The sequence below is a fragment of the Hydra vulgaris genome, chromosome 02, assembly GCF_038396675.1.
Source record: "Hydra vulgaris chromosome 02, alternate assembly HydraT2T_AEP".
In the NCBI taxonomy this organism is placed as follows: Eukaryota; Metazoa; Cnidaria; class Hydrozoa; order Anthoathecata; family Hydridae; genus Hydra; species Hydra vulgaris.
The window spans coordinates 52,787,501-52,807,855 of record NC_088921.1 but is presented as its reverse complement, the minus strand read 5'-3'; the positions used below and the strand labels follow the sequence as shown (position 1 = coordinate 52,807,855).

The 20,355-nt window shown below is 28.8% G+C and overlaps 2 protein-coding genes across 2 annotated transcripts in view; both read left to right on the top strand.

Annotated features, from left to right (window-relative positions):
• Nucleotides 1-711: 711 nt before the first annotated feature.
• Nucleotides 712-2,265, top strand: LOC100203922 (splicing factor C9orf78 homolog). Its single transcript, XM_065791349.1, has 3 exons — nucleotides 712-1,188; nucleotides 1,352-1,476; nucleotides 1,650-2,265. Exons 1-3 carry the CDS (start codon nucleotides 815-817, stop codon nucleotides 2,027-2,029), a joined length of 879 nt encoding a protein of 292 aa, XP_065647421.1. The 5' UTR covers nucleotides 712-814; the 3' UTR covers nucleotides 2,030-2,265.
• A 673-nt stretch (nucleotides 2,266-2,938) lies between these two features.
• The window catches only part of LOC105844611 (nischarin), a 49,743-nt gene continuing 32,326 nt past the window's right edge, over nucleotides 2,939-20,355 (top strand). Inside the window, exon 1 of the mRNA XM_065791348.1 lies at nucleotides 2,939-3,142. Coding sequence (XP_065647420.1) covers nucleotides 2,990-3,142 — 153 coding nt within the window. The 5' untranslated portion in view covers nucleotides 2,939-2,989. The remainder of the gene's footprint in view (nucleotides 3,143-20,355) is intronic.

Here is a 20,355-nt window from a genome sequence, read left to right as displayed (position 1 = left end):
CGTAACTGAAAAAATGAGAAAACTTAATTTATTAAAAAAGACACTTTAAAATATTAGATTTGAACTTAAGAAGTGCCACAATAGGAAACTTTTAATAAAACATTGACATCAATAATTTTTAACATGCACTGATCAATTTTAATTTGGTCATTATGCATATTTTTAACAGGCTGAAACTAACCACATACAATTAATTCATCTTAAATTGCAACTATCAGTATAAACATGGAGCTGCCTAGGACAATATCAGGAATAATGATATTACTGAAGATGTTGCTTATATTTACTTTTATATAAACCAAATTTGATATAAAACATCAATAAAAAATTTTTATATGAATATTTTAGATAAAATAATTTTAATAAAATTTAGTACATTCAATAAAAATGCATGAAATTAGTTATTTTATTTGTATAAAGAAAAATTGTCTGCTTATATGAATGCAGATATGAATGCAATATAAGAATGTGAAAAGTAAATTGATTTTTACACTGTCAAAATTAAATTGATAAAAGTATAAAATGAATGAAAAAGGATGGTAGTTACACTGGTTCAATTGATCTAAATTTCATATAAGTTTAATTTAAGGGTTTTTCAAAATTGATTTTTTCATCTTTATTGTTTTTTGTTTTGTTTTCAATTTTCAAGTTTCAATTATTAAAAATAAAACAAACTTGTTAGAAATTGATTCTTCAAATCTATTTTTAATTTAAAGTATCAATAATTCTTTTAGAAATGCAGCTTTTTTATATGCAGTTTTTACTAAATACTTTGCTTGAATTGCATTTAAAAAATATAAACAAGTTTTAGAAAATGAATAAAAAGCGGAGTTATAGAAAAAAAAGAGACGAAGACGAAGAAGATGATATAGATGTGTCTGCTTCGATTGATGACCGCAAAGAGTTGCAAAAGTTTCGTAGTAGACCTAAAGGTGTAAGTGTGGAAGTCTTAGCAAGTTTATTAGATACAGTATCCCAAAATAAAGAGAAAACCAATGATGATCCATTTAAGTTGAACTCAGGTGGAGGTTTGGTTGATAATGGAAAATCTCGAGATTTGTCTAATTTTGGAACCAATTTTTCCACTGAAACAAATCAGCGTGATGAAGATAAACAGTTATTAAAATATATTGAAGAGGGACTCATGAAAAAAAGAGGAGTTAATCAACAAGAAAATCCAGATACAAAGTAAGTTTGTTTTATGTGTAAAATAAAACAAAATTGGCAATAATAATACAATAATAGTGTTTCCCAATTTTGTAAATGATAAATGTTTATAAGTATTTACATTATTTTATATATCTCAATGTTATATATTAAGTTTGTGTAATATATGTTTTATGATAAAAAGAGTATTATCAAAAGAAGATCTTTTGTATCAGTTACCTGAAAACCTAAAAGTGCAATCAAAAATAATGAAATCAGAGGAGATGTTATCTAGCCAAGTGTTATGTGGTATCCCGGAAGTTGATTTAGGTTAATTTGATTGTATTTCTATTTTTATTTTCAATACCTTAACAGCTAAGTTATTAATTTTTAATTTTTGTTTATATTTATAAATTTATAAAACTTTGATATTATAGTTCTAATCAAAAAATAGTTTAATAAAAACAAGAAAACTAATGTTTATTTTTAAAATCATTTTCAAGGAATTGAAGCTAAAATTAAAAATATTGAGGCAACAGAAGAAGCAAAAATGAAGATGATAGAAGAAAGCAAAAATCGTAAGCAACAAGCATCTGAATTTGTACCAACTAATATGGCATCAAATTTTATGCATCACAGCAGGTTTTATGATGAAAAGAAAGCTATTGAGAAAGAAAAGAAAGAAGAAAAAGAAAGATTAGAAAATGCTGTTGTTGTTGATAAAGGACCTACTGTGGGTGGTGACATTATAGAAAATGTTGAAGACTCCAAATTTATCAGAAATACGATGTCATCTGGAGGAAAGCGAAACAAAAAAGGTACATCAGATGACTTTATGTTTGAATCGTTCAAAAAGAGAGCCAGGGAAGGTAAATGGAGGTGATAGAAAGTTTCTGTGAGGTATCAATTACTCAAAAATTTAAAGAAGTTTCTGTTATTGCTCTTGTCTTTTAAACATTTATTTTTAAGAAGTTTGGAAAACAAGTAAATCAATAAGAAGAATGGGGGTTGCTTGATAAATTTGATGCTGAATTAGACTTTGAAATTAAAAAAATAATATGCATTTTAAAACAGTTTATAAAATCAATTATTTATGGGAAATATATTCATAAAATTTTATGGCTTGAAAAAAGTTTTTTTTAAAAAGCTAAATATCCATGGTCCCACACTTGGTTTGGACGGATCTCATAATTTCATTTTTTAATTTTAAGTAGCACAGAAAAGTTAAAGCAATTTTTTAAATCAAATTTTATTAAATAAAAGTTCATTTTGTTAGTTTTTAATTAATCATTTTATATATTTTTAAATTTTATTAATTTTCACAAAAAGATTAAATGGGGATAAAAGTTCTTTGTTATAAAGTTTTTAATAAAGAATTTAGGAGAATTTAAATTTTTAAAAAAGAGTTTGAAGGTTTTTTTTATTTTTAACAATGTTTTTTTTCTTCACTTTGCTTTTTGACATTTTTAAATCACAACCTTATTAAAATTTTAATGTTAAAAGCTCTAGAGGGATTGTTATTTAGATTAAAAACATGAAAGTACTAATTATATTGTTTATTTTTATAACCTATCTATCACGTTTATTTATATTATATATAACGTATTCATTTTATATTATAACATATCATGTTATATATATTATAACATTATGTTATATTATATATGACATAACATATATAACATATTTATGTTGTATTATATATAACATATCATGTTTTATTTTACAACATATCACGGTACTATTATGTTGGCAGGAGAGAGTAAAACTGTTTTAATTATATAAATTGGTTTCAGTAGATTATTAAAATTAACAAGAAATTTTTATGGAATAAATGTAATGAATGACTTCTCTAAATGATTTTCTTCCTCTTCCTGGTTCAAATAGCTGGAGAAAAACAAGATCTCTTACAACTGATAGCAATGAAGATTCTACTGTTGTGAGACATGTTGTTATAAGAGAAGTTTGGCTAAAAAAACATCCATGGCCTCATGCTGTAAGTAGTTTATAATTTTGTTTTTTGTTATGCCTCAAGATATATTGTATCTTTCACTAAAAAAAAAAAAATCCTATTTTTATATGATTTTCAATAAGGTTTTTTTGAAAAAAAATATTAAAAACCAATAAGATTTTCAAAAAGTAAGCTAATTGATTCAAAGTGAGGTGTCAAAAGGTGAATGATTAAATAATGGAGGTTTAAAAACAAGATTCAAATAAAAACTTGTTAAATAGTTTCTAGAGTTATGGCAACCTTTTGGCATAATGATGACAGAAATATTGTCAGAATGAATCTATGAAAAATATTCTACTAATAAAAAATTGTTTTTATGAAAGCATGAGTGATTAAAATGTATGACAAAAGGTTTTAGTGTGTTAAGAAAATTGTTTTTGAATTTTATGTTTTATTGTTCCTATTATAATTATAAGTTTTCTTCATTGTAATTTTTTTTTCATTGTCAATCAATTAAGATTTTTGCTTTCAAAGATATGATAGTAACTATTGAAACATGACCTAAATTAATTTACACTGTATCATCTAAATGGGCTAAACTGATTTTTTTCCTTCTCAAAAGAGGCATAATATAGCCTTTGTACTCAAGTGACATTTTCAAAAAGTATGATTTAGTGAAGAGAGTTGTATTTATTACATGTTTTCTGATTCAAAACACCAGGAAATTTTCAGATAAAATTTAAATTATATCAATAAGCTTTGATCAAACCTTAATAGTTATTTAAATTTAAGATTTAGAAAAATAATATTATTCCCTTAAAAAGGAATGTTATTATTTTTTCTTTAACCATAAAGGGGATATTTTTTTGCAATATATATTTTTGTCACATCTTCACTTCCAACAAGACTGCAAGCAACCACTATTAGGGTTGGAAGTTACTGGAAGAAATGACTGAAACTCAAAGAGAAAAGATGAAGTGTACAAAGTAAGATAACAATTGACAGATGACTTAAAAGATTGCAAATTGTATAAACCAGGAAAGCAAGTTTAAGGAAGCGAATTCAAAAGAACTGATATTTAAGGAAAAAGACTAGGTGAATAAGAATTTTTGCAGCACTTAGGAACAGTCACAGTAAAAGGATGAGACTTATTTGAATAACGAGTAACATGAGAAGGAATTTTAGTAGATGACTTAAGAGATGCTAGCTAACATTACGAGGATGTGATAATGGTCAAAGGTTGGCTGCAAAAGCAGGGCCAACTATGTTTACTATGGGTTTTTACACCTTGTCTAAAAGAGAAAGGGCATCATTAAAAAATCCACCCAAGATAACTTAGCAGATGCTAATTTTGCAATGGATTTGATATATGGTTTCCAAAAAAGATCAGAAGTAAGAGTTAATCCTAGAAGATACAGGATAGATGGCTCATCAAGTATATAACCGTTCATAAATATAGGAAGATCTATTTATTGTGATGACAAGCTAAAAAAAATGAGTTTTATCTACATTAGAAATCACAAACCATTGTGAGCCCCATGCTGTAGCAGAAGTGTAGTAGAGTAGAAGATCTTTTTCAAGCTCAAATGCCCCCTCCAAGCAATCAGAGAGTGTTTGCTTCTTATCAAGACAAGAATAAATGGTAGTATCATCAGCGAACAATGCCACATTAGGTGTGAGAATATCTGGAAGATTGTTAATGTAAATTAAAAAAGTATAGGGACAAGGATAGAACCTTGAGGAACCACTTAAATTACAGGATATGAAGAAGAGTGCTGTCCATTGAGGAAAACTTTTATACCAAGATTGGTACAGAAGGATTCAATAATATCAAGAGCTTTAGAAATGTCAAGAGCAATAGCCTTAACCTCTCCACATCTTTCTAATGCATGATAAAATCTATCGGTTATCACTGTTAGCATATCAGCTGTAGACCAAGAAGATCGAAATTCATATTGATAATCAGAAAGTAGACTATTAGATTCAAGATAAGAGATTAAGTGTTTCTTAATTAAAAATTCATAAACCTTGTTTATTTTAGGAAGAAGACTAATAAGGCGGTAGTTAGACGAGTCAGATTGCTCTCCAGTGTTTTTGAAAATAGGGATAACAGATGCTGCTTTCCAACAGGCTGGAAAGCAAGACTCTGATAAGCACTTGTTAAATAGTTTTGAAAGTAAAGATGACAGCTCTGGAGAACACTTCTGTAAGATTATAACAGGTATGTTGTCCGGACCACAAACTGTAAAATAGTCTGAGCAGGAAATCACTTTAGATACAGAAGCTGGAGTGATACAAATGTCAAGCAATGGATCAACTTGTTAGTTGGCTATATCAGATAGAATGTGATTATTGGAATCAAGAGATTAGATTGAGGAAATTTCTTAGCAAACAATTCAGCTTTTTCTTTAGGTGGAGATAACAAAATCTAAACCATGCAAGAGAGGAGGAATAAAAGATTTGCCCTTATCAAAGACACTGTTAAAGATTCTCAGGAAGTCTCTAGAGTCTAATTTTTGAGATAAAATACAAGACTTTGTGACCTGAGAATAGCGAATGACAAAACTTTTAGAATTGTTTTTAGCAATAGTAAACAGGTGTCTGTTTTCTGGAGAATTGTTTTGGTGATAGATATAGAAGTAATGGCTATGATTAGAAATTGCAGTACCACAGTTAGTGAAAAACCACAGAGAAAAGTCAGGTTTGACTTGGAATTGTCAAGAGGGAATTAAAGTTTCCATGCCAGCCTGAATCCAAAGAGTTACATAAGAAGCATATTTATCAGCAAGTAGACAAAAGATTTCTACCCAAGGGCCATCCTGTAGAAAATCATGTAAAAAGCCCCAGTCATTTTTAAGGTAGTTATAATTGGTATGATGATAGGGGAATTGTTATGATGAAGAAGAACAAGATTATAGTTTTAGAGAATTCAAACCGTGATCAGAAACATCGAAGGGTGAATGTGGAGAAATTGAGCACTGACTAGGATCAGAAGCAAGACATAAGTCAAGTAGAGAAGGTAAATAATCTGGATTTACTGGAAAACGAGTTGGAAAGTTGACTATTTGTGTTAGAGATTGAGAAAGGCGAAAGTTGTGGGCTTTAACAACTACATAGTCACTGACACTAGAGCCAAGCCATTCAGTGTGATAAGTAATTGAGTCATTAACAACGATATTGGCTGAATGATAGAGAGAGAGATTCATTTATTTGTTGAGAGAACTTCAAACCAAGTTTCTGAACAAATTAATGAATTCTTACAAATGTAAATGCCAAGGCCAAGAATGTGACTATTGGAGTCTTTACGAATTAATGGAAGATAATCATCAACACCAAGATCACAAGATGAGACAGCTAAACTCAAATTAGTCTTACAAAGAGCAAAATATTACACATTATTCTATATTCATTGATCTTTCAAAAAATATAAAGATTTTGATCTGCAATTACATGGATTTCCATATATCAATAATGGGGCTCTGTCTCCACTTTTTTGTAGCAGAATATTGCAATTGATTTTTACTACCTTCCAGACTAGCTGAAGCTCTGAAAATTTTGGAATTTCTGTACTGCCAATGAATGTGCATGTTTAAATTTTTAGTGCCCCAAGACATTAGGGGGGACCGGGGCAAGTGCTCCACCTTTTTGTTATGGAATCTTGAGATTTTTCACTACTTTCTCGACAAACTGAAGCTCTGAAACTTTTAGCATTTGTGTAGTTCTAATGAATGTGTGTTAAAATTGTTTCCAGGGCAGTCAACCAGCGGCTTCATGGCCTGGGGCACTTGGGCCATGTCCCACTTGTTTTCTCAAAATTTTTTTACTTTGCGTTTTCAATAATGAAATAATATCTTTGAATATATTATCTTTAAAAAATTTGTACTTTTACCGTTTTATTTAATTATTTACAAAGTAAAATACAAAAATTTAAAGTAAAAATACATCAAGATAGTGTTAAGATTTGCTTAGGTGCGTCAATGGTCAAAGTATACATACGTCCAGTTGTTGTTACAGGTGCATCAATGATACAATTTGTTGGTACTATGTCACATTTCTTCAAAACTAAATTTAAGTTTTTGAAATCATATTTAAAATCTTCTTTTAAAACTAAATTTTTTTTTTATAAAACAATTTCTTTTTTTAAAAAATTCTCAATTGCAGTTAAATGCTTTTTTTTTACTTCTTAATATATTCTGAATAAACGTCATATAAATGATAATAAAAGATAATTTAAATATTCCAAAAAAAACAGTTTTTGCCCATCTGAATGCTTTTGACATTTACATTTTACAAAAAAGTTTTTGCTTAACTGAATGTTTTCGAAATTTACAAAAAATTTGAGCTTCATAACGGTTTTTAACAAGGCCTGTCAAAGTATTTTTTTTGGCAAATATACTTCTATTCATCTCTAAATCCTTAAATAAAATTTATAAAAAAATAAAAAGAAAGCAGTATTTTTGTTTAAACAATAAACATCTTTAGTTTTTATTTAGGAAGTATTTTATTAAATATGCTTAAACGGTCGTACAATTTTCTTATGTTCTAATTAATAATAGAAAATGCAGATAATAGAAAACAAACTTTGACACTGTGGCATTAAAAATATAGTTTTATTAGAGTTTTAGATATTTACTGTTCTTTTTGTAGAATTCTTGAAATTAAAAAAAGAAAAAAAAGTTTAAAAAAACTAGAGCTGCTAATAAAAATCGAAGGAATAATCTTAGTTGCCCTTCACAAAATTTGATTGCCTGGTACCGTCAGGCAACCATGAGGGTACACCTCTAAATATGTTACAACCTCCTCTGCAACCCAGACCTAGAAGTTACAAGAGTTAAATTTAAGAGTTATTTTATAGTGTTTAGTAACTAAAATGTTCCTTATTTGCTTATTTATTATTTAATCTTTCTCTATGAATCTCTTGATATATTGCTGCTGTTTCAAAGCATCTATATGCTCTGCAGAAAAAAATGCAGATCAAATATGGATTTTGAGTGTTCCCATAGTTTCACACATTGGCTAGGCCATTTTAAGTTGTTGGCAGTGATGTATTCAGAGGATACTTGAAAAAGCCATTTACTTTCAGATGCCCAATAAAATGTAAATTTGTACAGTTTTTCCCATTTTGCTTGGCTTTGGTGAGAGCCAAGAACAAGTTAGTACACTGCAAAGTTGTTGGAAAAATCACTTTGTCAATATTTGGGAAAGATTCCTTGTTACTAAAATTATTTGCACTTAAAATATTGCATTCCACATTAACATTAACTTTATTTTTCTTAGCAGGCTTAACCCATATATTAGTAATAGATCACTGAGCTTTATTATTGCCACTAACTGATCATTTTGATTTATAACTAGCAGAATTTTTTATTGTGGGAGTTCCCTGTGTACGTAGTTCAACCGTTTTAAAGTTCATGATGTGCGTTTATATATTTTTAACTTAAAATAATAAAAATATATACAAAAACAGTCTATTTAAATATAAAATGCCTGTTTCAAAATGAAAATTTTGTTTCAGCTTTAAAAAGTTTCATTCTTAATTTATAGAAAGTTAAAATAAAATAGTTCTTTGTTTTAAAAAGAATACTCAATTTTTTATGAATTAAAATAAAAATTGTGTTTCAAGACAAAAGTAGAAGCAAAGATTTATCAAATAAATCAAAATGACGAGTTAAAAAATATTGTAACTGAAGTTTGCTATTTAGTAAACTTTAATAAACAATATTTTATCGAATCAACAAGAAAATACTTTAAATTGAAGTATTTTTTTGTTGATGAGATATAAACAAATAAACAAAGTGAGAAATAAACAAATATAAACAAAGTGAGAAATGGTAATTAAATAAATTTTTCTCATCTTATAATTTTTTTTATGGGAGCATGCTTTGCATGCTCCCATAAAAAAGTTAACAATTTGGGTGACAGGAATAATTTAGAAAAATGAATTTTGTAATAGTTTTGAATATATTTTGAATATAAAAGACCTAATGTCGCAAAAAAAAGGGAATAGTGTCGCAAATGAATTTAATGAATAGTGTCGAAAATAAAAAAAAGGAATAGTGTCACAAAAGAATTTAATCAATAGTGTCGAAAACAAAAGAAAGGAATATTGTCGCAAATAGTAAAATCGGAATAATATTGCAAATGGTAAAAACAGAATTGTAGTCGGAGAGAATTAGCAAAAAATAGGGTCAAACCCAGACAAAAATAGTATAAAACTAAAATTTGGCAGAGAAAAAGTGCACAGTCTTTCGGTGAGCATAAAAAAAACCCATTTGATTGCGCTACAGTAATATCCCTTTTGGGGCAATTTTAGGGGCAAAAAGGGTCCAATTTGACACCTTTAAATTCTTATAAACTTTATACGATTGTATAGAAAATTTTATCTTGATCAATATTTATATAAAAACTATGACTTTTAAGCAATATTTAAAAAATTATTCACGTTTAAAATTGTAAAAGTTCCATTCAACATTTTTGCTGCGATAAACGTTTTGTCATGATGTTGTCAAAATGTTGTCAAACGTTTTGTCAACATCTAGTTTGATATGTATATATATATATATATATATATATATATATATATATATATATATATATATATATATATATATATATATATATATACATATATATATATATTTATATATATTTATTTTTATTTTATTTTTAATATATCTATTGTTTTCAAAGAAGGTAACTTTGATCAGGCAGTTGAAAGGGCAGAGGGCAGTGAGAAGCTAATAAGACATGTTGTTCTTAGCGATGAAGAAACAGTGAACTATTTATACTTTCCCAATTGCACAGTAAATTCATTTTTCACATTTTCAACAATAAAAATTTGCGACAATCAAAATTTTGCGACATTATTCTGCCACACCATTATTTTTCAGTTTAACTAATAACAAATGTTATAAGAAGTGGTGAATGTAGATCCTGCAAGCTTTGTCCTGACTCATTATTTTATGTTTGTGATTACTATATTAGTACAACGCAAACTAAACATAAAATTGACAGTGATACAAAATTCTTTACTGAATATCATGCATGACTATGGAAGATCAGGACAAATCTTATGCACCACACTACAGTTGTGGTAGCTGCAGATTAAATCTGGAAGGATGGCTTTGAATTCGAAAGTCAATGCCAAGTAGATTCCAAGAATATGGAGAAAACCAATGAACCATCATTTAAACTGTTATTTCTACATGGTTGATAATTCAAAGTATAAAAAACCGAAGGATAGTCCGACTCTCGTTTATCCAAGTTCACCATTTTCCATTGAACCTGTTCTACACAGTGATAAATTGACTGTTCCTACTCCACCTTAATCCAAAAAAGTGGTTAGATATTAATTTGAAGAATATTCACTAGATGAAATCAGCACAGTGATTCTGATACTTTTTTGTAGTATCGGAACCACTGTGCTATTGTCCTGAAAGGTGGAGGTTATTCATTGACAGTACAACAAGAAGTTTAAAGGCAGTTTTGCTTCATAATGAAAATTAATTTTCATTATAAAGCTCAGTTTATTTTATTTAAAAAAAAAATAACATGATTGAAAAATTGTTGCTTGAAAAAATCAACTACAACAGTTATAAATGGGATGTATGTATGGAGACTTTAAGATGCTAGCATTTCTTATCGCATTTCTTCTACATGATTTCTTTGTTTTATGGGATAGCAGGACTTTGTATCAGCTAGGGTTTGGGATTACCTGTCTTTTTAAACACGACAAGTCCAAGTCGAGCCTACAACTATTTTTCAGGTCCAGGTCTAATCTGTCTTTTTTTCTTGCAATTTTAACAATAGCATGAAAGGATTTTTTGTGTTCACAGGATTAAAAACAAGGGATTTGGCAAATGTTATAGTAAATAAAGCAATTTTTTAGCCGACTTCAAAACTGAACATAAATATATTATTCTATGCTTATTTTATAATGTTAAACTACTAAATAACTTACTTTTGAAAAATATTACTTTAGTATTTACAAACATAATTTACAATTTATAATAAAATGCATGTAAATGTACTAGCAAAAATAAACTCATTTAAACTAAAATGATAAAATGGCAGATGCAATAAAAATATTGATATTATGTTCAGAATCAGTATGTTCAAAATTAATTAAGAAATATTAATTAAAATTTGAAAGAAATATTTTTTTTTTAATTCTAAAATTTTAAGTCTTACAACTCTTTTATGTAGTGTCAACAACTGTACAACTCCTTGACACTGATTTTGATATTCATTATATGCTGTTGACTTGTTAACCATTATGACAGTAAAGTTCAGTTGTTAACCATTATGACAGTAAAGTTCAGTGCATTAGATGGAGGCAATGGCTATAGCTCTTGACATATAACATAAGCTTTCAATAAAGTCTTGCATGCTGGTCATCTTGATAAGCTTGCTTCCTATGGTGTATATTGGAAAGTTATCTAATCATTTTTTTCTAATAGTAATATTAAAGTTGTCTTTGATGGACAATACTCTCCTGAATTTCAAGTAACCTTGGGGGTACCAGAAGGTTTCATCATTGGTCTTGTGTTGTTCATTTATGAGCTTTCTGATAAGCTTATCTCTAAAGTGGCTCTATATGCTGATGACACAACTTTATACTGCAGTCTTAACAAAAAGTCATTACTTTTTCATTGCATAAAACAGGCAGCTGATCTTGAATGTGATCTTTCTTCTTTACAACTGTGAAGTGGCTGGTGAATTTTAGCCCAAAACACTTTTGTTAACACTTAGTTGTTTATTGCTAATAATTATTACAATCTTGTTGTTCCTATATTGATGAATGGCAACAGTTTTACTTAGTCCTCTACATTATGTTTTCTTAAATTATCTTTTATTTTGACTTCTCATGGAAAACAGACATCTAATTAATGACTTGTGCTCACCACTTTCTGGTTCTTTTAGTTTTTTGCCAAAATAAAAGCTGTATGGTTTGGGGGAGGGGAAGGTATAGTGTCCCTCTATGCACACACACACACTACACCTTATACACTGGCCCTGAGTAAAGCAAACATATATTTCAGGTAACCCTTTTTTTTGAGTCAGCTAAAAACAGGTTTTAGGCTTTGTTTTAATATTACTCATCTACTTTTGAAAAAGCTAATTTGCTGTTTTATAAAGTTTTTTGTTTATTAAATAATTTCGTCAGACTTCGTCAAAACTTCGGAATGAAATGCATATACAACCCAAAAAAGATCTTGAAACTTGAAATGATATGTAAAGCCTGCAAAACTAGAAAAGTTAATGAAATCTTTGAGGAACTAGTGTCAATAAAGTCTCAACTTTCATTAATTGTTAAAGTAAACAATGAAGTAAATGGAAGTAAAATCATTATGGAGGGATTGATAACAGAAATCACGCTACTTAAATCCAACCTCAAAAAACTTGAAGTTGTGAATGGAGGCTGAAATTGTGAATGGAGTAAAGCATAAGCAGCAAGTAATTAATTCCGAATTATTTGGATTATGGGATCATAATGTTATAACTAGAGAGATCAAAGCAACTAATTCATATCAAATTAAACAAACTACTAATGAAGTATTCAAAACCAACAGAAGAAAACTAAATGTTGTTATCAAGGGTCCTGAAGGAGAGTGTAATACTCATGAGGGAGAGTGTGATGTCATAATATTGGTAAATGATTACTCCTCTTTAAGTAACTTAGTATAAATAAGTAACATAATATTGGTAAATGATTAATCCTCTTTAAGTACTTTAGATATCATAATATTGGTAAATGATTACTTCTCTTTATATAAATCGCTTTCTCAAGATGATATCATTCAAACCATTCACTAAGGTAAAACAAATCCATTAAGTAATAGACCTAAGCTGCTCCACCTTAAGCCTAAAAATATTGAAACTTGTCATATACTACTGAATATGTGGAAATACCCCAGACTGGTTTCTGAAATTTAATTAAATCATTGCTGAAATTACCTTAACTGGGCCAATCTGCATCCTTGGTGACTTAAATACCGACATGATGAAACCTAAATTACATCCTGCAAAGTTGCTACATACTACCTTATTACTTGCAAATCCCTCAATAAGATTGATTGCCCCAACAAGAATTACTGCAACTTTTGCAACTTGTTTAGATATTATTGCTATACCAGTAGAAATGCTTTATATAAGCTACTGCATGGAATCATTAGCCATTAGTGATCATTTCCCAGTGGAAGCAACTCTTAAAGTTAATTAGTACAAAAATTGAACCTATTGTCAAAGGATCTTTCAATAAAGTTGACTTTGTGAAATTTAATTTGATGACAAGCCATACAATTATTAATAGCAGTAATAATCGTAACACATCATTAGACACAATGCTAGACACATTGCATTCCTCTATAATAAAAATATTTAACAACTTGATTCCTCTTAAACAGTATCCTTTTAGAAAAAACAAGCCTAAATGGATGAATAAAGAAATTAAAGAAATGATTCATGTGGGAAAAGGCAAATATAGTAGCATTCTGGAAAACAAAAGTTTTAAAATTAAAGCCAGAGAATTATAGACCTATTTTAATACTTCCTGTATTAGAAAGGATGTTTGAAAAAATAATAGCTAGACAACGGTCTACTTTTTGTGATATAAATAATACAATTCCTCCGGAGCAATATGGATTTAAAGAGAAATCGAGTTGCGAGTATGCTCTTACAAATGTTGTGGACAATTGGATGTGTAGCATTGATCAGGGTAAATTTGCAGGTGCTATTATGATTGACCTGTCTAAGGCATTTGACTCTGTTCCACACCAACTTCTTATAAACGAACTATTCAAAATAGGCTGTAGCTTGAGCACAATATCCTGGTTCCACATCTCTATCCGATAAGGAGCAAAAAGTCATTCAGACCAATCAAGTAACCCAGCGGAAGCCAGTATCATGTGGACTTCCTCAGGGAAGTGGGCTTAGACCAAAACTTTTTAATATTTACATTAGAGATCTTCCAACTTGCTCTTATTCTCATACATCTCAGTTGGCTGACGATGTTACCCACTCTGAGGAAGATGTGGACTCGTATGCACTAACAACGAAACTGGTACATATATTTTATAAAACCAAAGACTTCTGTACTTATGGCCTCATGATAAATTTATCTAAGGCACACTTTTTAATATTTAAGAACCTTAGAAAGAAACTGCCGGATAATTTACAGATGGTAGTATAATCATGATGGTAGTATAATGATGATGGTAGTATAATGATGGTAGTATAATGATGGTATATAGTAATAAAGATGGTAGTAGACGGTTGTATAATCAATCCAGTCAAAACAGTTAAATTGTTAGAAGTAACCCTTGATTGGCGTCTTACCTTTGGTCCTCATCTAGATAATATTAAAAAAAAATGTCATGGTATCTTGGAAGTTCTTTCGAGAGCTAATCGACACCTAACTCGGGACCTTTTGAAATTGGCTTATATATCATTAGTAAGATCTCAACTGGAGTATTCTAGTGCAATTTTCTTATCTGCATCACCATCACAATTAAAGAAACTAGACATAGTTCAAAAAATTGCTTCACGAATTATTTGCAAAGCAAATCGAGATGTTCATTCAGCCCCACTTCTTACTAAATTAAAACTGGACTCATTAAAAGATAGAAGAGAAAAGCATGTAGCTGAACTTGTTTGTTCTTGGAAGAAGGATTGGTTATTTAAACTATTGTAAATAAAACTTTTAACTTAATGGCACTATATCCAGCTCTTATTGAGTATAAAAAAAGAAATATATATATATATATATATATATATATATATATATATATATATATATATATATATATATATATATATAAGACAACAAAGTGGCAGAAACCTAAAAGACCTAATGTGACAGAAAGTGGTAAACTTGAAGCGTTTCTTATGTGCGTAGCTGTGGTTCAAATCCTACCACTTGCCCATTATTTTTTTCTTTCTTTTTTCTCCATTTTTTAAAATAGAAAGTAAAGTATTTTTGATATTCTATTGATATTATACACTACATCAAAAAATAAAACATACAGTTAATTTCCAAACATTCAAGTCTTTTTATTTCAATCAAATAATAAATAACATAATTAATATTTACATATTAATTAGTAATTGCTATAATATATAATAATATTAAAAATAAAGTTCATAAAAAAAAATTATTTAATTAATAAAAACAAAAAAACATAGTCAAAGAAAAAAACATACATCAAAAAATAAAACATACTCCTACGAATTATATATAAAAAAACAGGAAAAAAAGTATTTTTAATAATGTGTATGATAACCTTTTTGTGTAATAACTTCTTGCAATCTAGTATTCATCGAATGTACAAGTTTTCTTGTATCTTCTATTGAAACTTTATTCCATTCTTCCAAAAGTTTTTCTTTTAATTGTTGTTTATTTTTTATTTCGTGTTGCCGAAGTCGTCTTTCGAGAAGATCCCAAAGATTCTCAATTGGATTGAGATCTGGTGATTGTGGAGGATGCGGAAGTGTTGATTTAACATTAAAAATCAGCCAATTTTTAATTAGTTTCGATGCATGTTTTGGGTCATTGTCTTGGACTAACACGAAATTTTCAGTAGCACCTACTTTTATTGCACTTCGTTTTAGATGATTTTGCAAAATGTCTAAATATTTTTCTTTGTCCATATTAGTTTCAATAAATACTAAATCACCAACCCCACCTGCACCCATCGCTCCCCATACCATCACATTTCCGCCACCGTGTTTGACTGTAGGTGTAATATTTTGTTTGTCAAGTGCATTGCCTGTTTTTTGCCATACATACCTTGCTCCGTCTGATCCGAAAATATTAAATTTTGATTCATCCACAAATACAACTGTGTTCCAAAATTCTTCAGACTTGTTCAAAAACTCATTCATGTAAGCCAATCTTTTAACAATATTCCTTTTTGTTAAGAATGGTTTCTTACGTGAAATTCGTCCTGCGTAGCCTTTCCGGTGCAACAAATTTCTTACAGTTTGGGGATTAACTGTCACATTTAAATCTTTTTTTAAAAGAGCAGTTATTTTTCGATGTTTTTGGATCTTTTTTTACCATTCTTTCAATTTTCTTTTCTACTTGCATTGTAAACGCTTTTTTTCGACCTCTTCCAGGCGCACTTTCAAATGATTTATTTTTTCTATAATTATTAATTACTGTCTGAATGGTTGCTCGAGGTCTGTCGATCAACTTAGCAATTTCTGCATAACTTTTTCCTTCTTCCTTTAGTTTCACAATTAACATTCTAATTTCAATGGACACTTTTCCTTTTGAAATTTTTGTTTTTTCAGAAATTTTTTTAGCGGTTGCCATTATTTACATCAATATGCGCACTATTTAAGTAACAATGCAATACTAAAGCAAAATATGACAAAAACAGGTCTTATTTACATTACCGAATTAGATGAGTCATGTTTTTGTGAAAGGATATAATCGTTTTTCTTCTTGTATCTTATTTTTCTTTCATGTATTTGATGTGTGTATGTTTTATTTTTTGATGTATGTTTTTTTCTTTGACTATGTTTTTTTGTTTTTATTAATTAAATAATTTTTTTTATGAACTTTATTTTTAATATTATTATATATTATAGCAATTACTAATTAATATGTAAATATTAATTATGTTATTTATTATTTGGTTGAAATAAAAAGACTTGAATGTTTGGAAATTAACTGTATGTTTTATTTTTTGATGTAGTGTATACATAACAAAAACAAAAAAGCAAAATTGACATTTTTTTTAAACAATAAAAAGTTTTTTTTTAATATTTATTTTTTGCTATAGATATATATGGCCAGATTGAAATTATGCAATATATATTATAATAAATATTATAAGAGAAAGACAAATCATTTTTTCTCTTAGAAGCTCTAGGTATGCAGAAAAGGTGCATATGTTAATTTTTTTTGCTTTTAAAGTAATTTTTTTTAAATGAATTATTCTTCTACCATTGACCAAAAAATATTAAACTAAATAAGAAATAAGTATGGAAATGATTGTTGTGGAATAGATAAGTTTAAAAATGGTCAGTTAGGTGTAGTCCCATAGTAAAAAATTTTTTTTGCTTCTTGTGCTCTCGTTAGTAGAGACTTTTTAAGAGTGTTTGCCTATGCCAAACCTTCAGTTAATGTAGAGTCACTCCCTTGTTGCAGCAGGCTATAAGATATTTGATGTATGAACTGAAGAGCCAATATATATTCTACTATCTACTACATTGACTGAGGGTTTGGCATGGGGCAGCAATCTTAAAAAGTCTTCACTGACAATAGCGCAGTACGCACAAAATAAAAAAAATTACTTTAGTCTGCTTAACTGTAGCTTTATATATATATATATATATATATATATATATATATACACACACATATATATATATATATATATATTCATATATATATATATATATATATATATATATATATATATATATATATATATATATATATATATATATATATATATATATATATGTATATGGCTATTTCCACGATGGAAGAGATAAAGTTCATGTTTAAAAATTTCGTTTTTCAAAAGGTTTTATTTCTTTAATTATAGTTTAAACACCTTAAAATTATTGTTAAAATAAATTTTGAGTAGAAAATGTTTGAACCGAGTAGATAAATTTGATAAATGTTAGCAACTGTTAGTTCTTTTTATTATTCGAAAAAGTGAGTAAAATTTGAGGGCGAGTTATTGCAATATTTTAAACAAAACATATCCACATTTTTGTTTAGAAAGAATCTTTGAGAATACATATATGTCTTGAGTAAAAAAACTTTTACTCTTTAAAAATAATTCAAGTGTTTTTTTGTCGCTTACACATCTGCAAAAATTACGTTGCGTCACTGAACTAAAAGCTAAAAAAGTTTAATTATCGCAATGAAATTATGTTTTATGGCGAGATTTTTTTAGAAATTATATACTTTAATGTAAACTTTTAATCATTACTAAAAAAAAAATTGGTCAAAAAGCATTGTATTAACATATAGTTATAGTTTAAAAGCTGTTGCGTCACTGAACCCATCGGCGGGATAATTAACGTTTTATAAAATAGCGCGGTAAGGAAGTCAAAGTATCATCCAAAAGTTCAGATTTCGTTGTGGGTTTTCAAATTTTTCAAATTCGAATAAATTTTTGCATTTTGGTATTGTGAAGGGCTATTAGTAAATATTAGTAAACTTTTGGATTTATTTTTTATTAACATTTTCTTATAAAGTTGTAAATTTTTAAGAAATGGAATCAAAATTAGAAGTAAAAAAAAAACGTTATGCAGAATACCAAGCTAATTATGTTTCTCGGAATGCTGATAAAAAGAAAGAAATGTCCAGAGTTAGATCTAAGAGTTATCGAGAAAAATTGAAAGCCGATCCTAATAAAAAAGCAGCTTATGCTGCTAAAGCAAAATTAAGAGTTTTAAAAAGTCGCACTTTAAAAAGAAAACTTTTAAATCAATATCAAAGACCAAGCTCATCTTTTAAAAACGTTCAACAAAGAGGAAAAGCATTGAAAAAGTTTTAAAAGCACTACCAACTTCAAAGGAGAAACAATCTGAAATTCTTTCTATTCTTTTAAATAGCTCTGCTTGTAAAGATAATTCGGGTCTACCTCCAGCATGTTCAAAGCTGTATGGTCTTTCTGAAAGCGATGTTCTAGCAGTTGTAAACTTTTATAATGAAGATGAAGTTTCCAAAATATCACCAAACAAAAAAGATGTCACTCGAATTCAATTATCTGACGGAAAAGCAAACAATATTCAGACACGTCATTTATATTATACGCTAAAAGAAGCTTTCGAGTTATTCAAGGAAAAGCATCTGCACATAAAAATTGGACTCAGCAAATTTTGCGACCTTCGTCCACGCAATGTAAAATCAGTTACAAAATTTCCGCATAATGTTTGTGTTTGTAGTTTGCATGAAAATATGCGATTTGCCTTAAATGCATTAACAAAATCAATTCAAGCGCCTTCAATCAAAGTTGGATCTGAAATGATAAATAACTTTGTTTGTGAACCGTACACATACGATTGCGCCTATGACAAATGCGTTGCATGCAAAGGTATGAAACAGTTCGATAAACACTTGCAAACTGTTAATACATTTGGTTTCGAAGTATCCTGGGACGAGTGGAGAAAGCCTGAAACTAAAACATATGCAAACATTGAAAAAATTTCAAAAAAGTCTACTGTAACAGAACTCATCCAACACATATCAGCGATGCGTGATAAGTTCGTTAAACACGCATTTGTAAAGAAAAACTAATCAACAATTTTTAATAAACTGAAGGAGATTTCGATAAGTGTTAATTCTGAAATTGCGGTAATCCAAGTTGACTGGGCTGAAAACGCTAGATGTTTCTATCAAAATGAGCCACAAGCGGCTCATTTTAGTCAAAATCAAGTTTCTATCATGACCCTAGCAGTCTGGAACATTGAGTTAAAAACATTTGCCATAGTTTCAGATTCAACTGATCATACTAAGTCTTCCGTTATACCGTACATTGACAAAATCCTTGACTTTATTCCTAATCAAGTCAAAGAAGTACACATGTTCAGCGATAATGCCACTTCTCAGTTCAAAAACAAAAGCATTATGGCTGCAATGGTTGTGTTTGAAAAACGTTTTCATAAAAAATTCTTCTGGCATTTCTTTGCAGCGATGCACAGGAAAGGAGTGGTTGACGGAATAAGAGCTACTGTTAAGCGAATCGCAGCCCTGAGAGTTAAAACTAGTCAATACGAAATCAGGTCAGCAGCAGATTTTGCGTTAGCATTACAAGATTTGCAAATATCTGTAATTCACATGTCAGAAAACAATACAAGACAACAAAAAAATGAACTTGGATTCAGTTCAATTTTAAGTTATTCAAGAAAAATCACATTATTTTTATGTTCAGAATGATAACATTGTTCCGATGCTATTTTCACCTGAGTGTAATTAAAATTTATTACAAAATAACAAAACTTTTTAAAATGATTTTAATTTCGTCTTTTTGTTTCGTCACTGAACGTTGCGTCACTGAAATGATAGTTTTTTTTCTGTAAAATAAAACGATATGAAAACTTTATTGTTTGTGGCTTTTTTTATGACTACCTTATTGCCAAATGAATAAATTACAACAAAAAAATCTAATAAGTCAAGCAAGAATTAAAATTTCAGCGAAAACTCCTTTTAAAAGTATGCTGTTAAAAAACAGTTTTTTCCGTGTTGCGTCACTGAACTCATGTTTTAATTTTTGCTTTGAAGCAGTGTTATG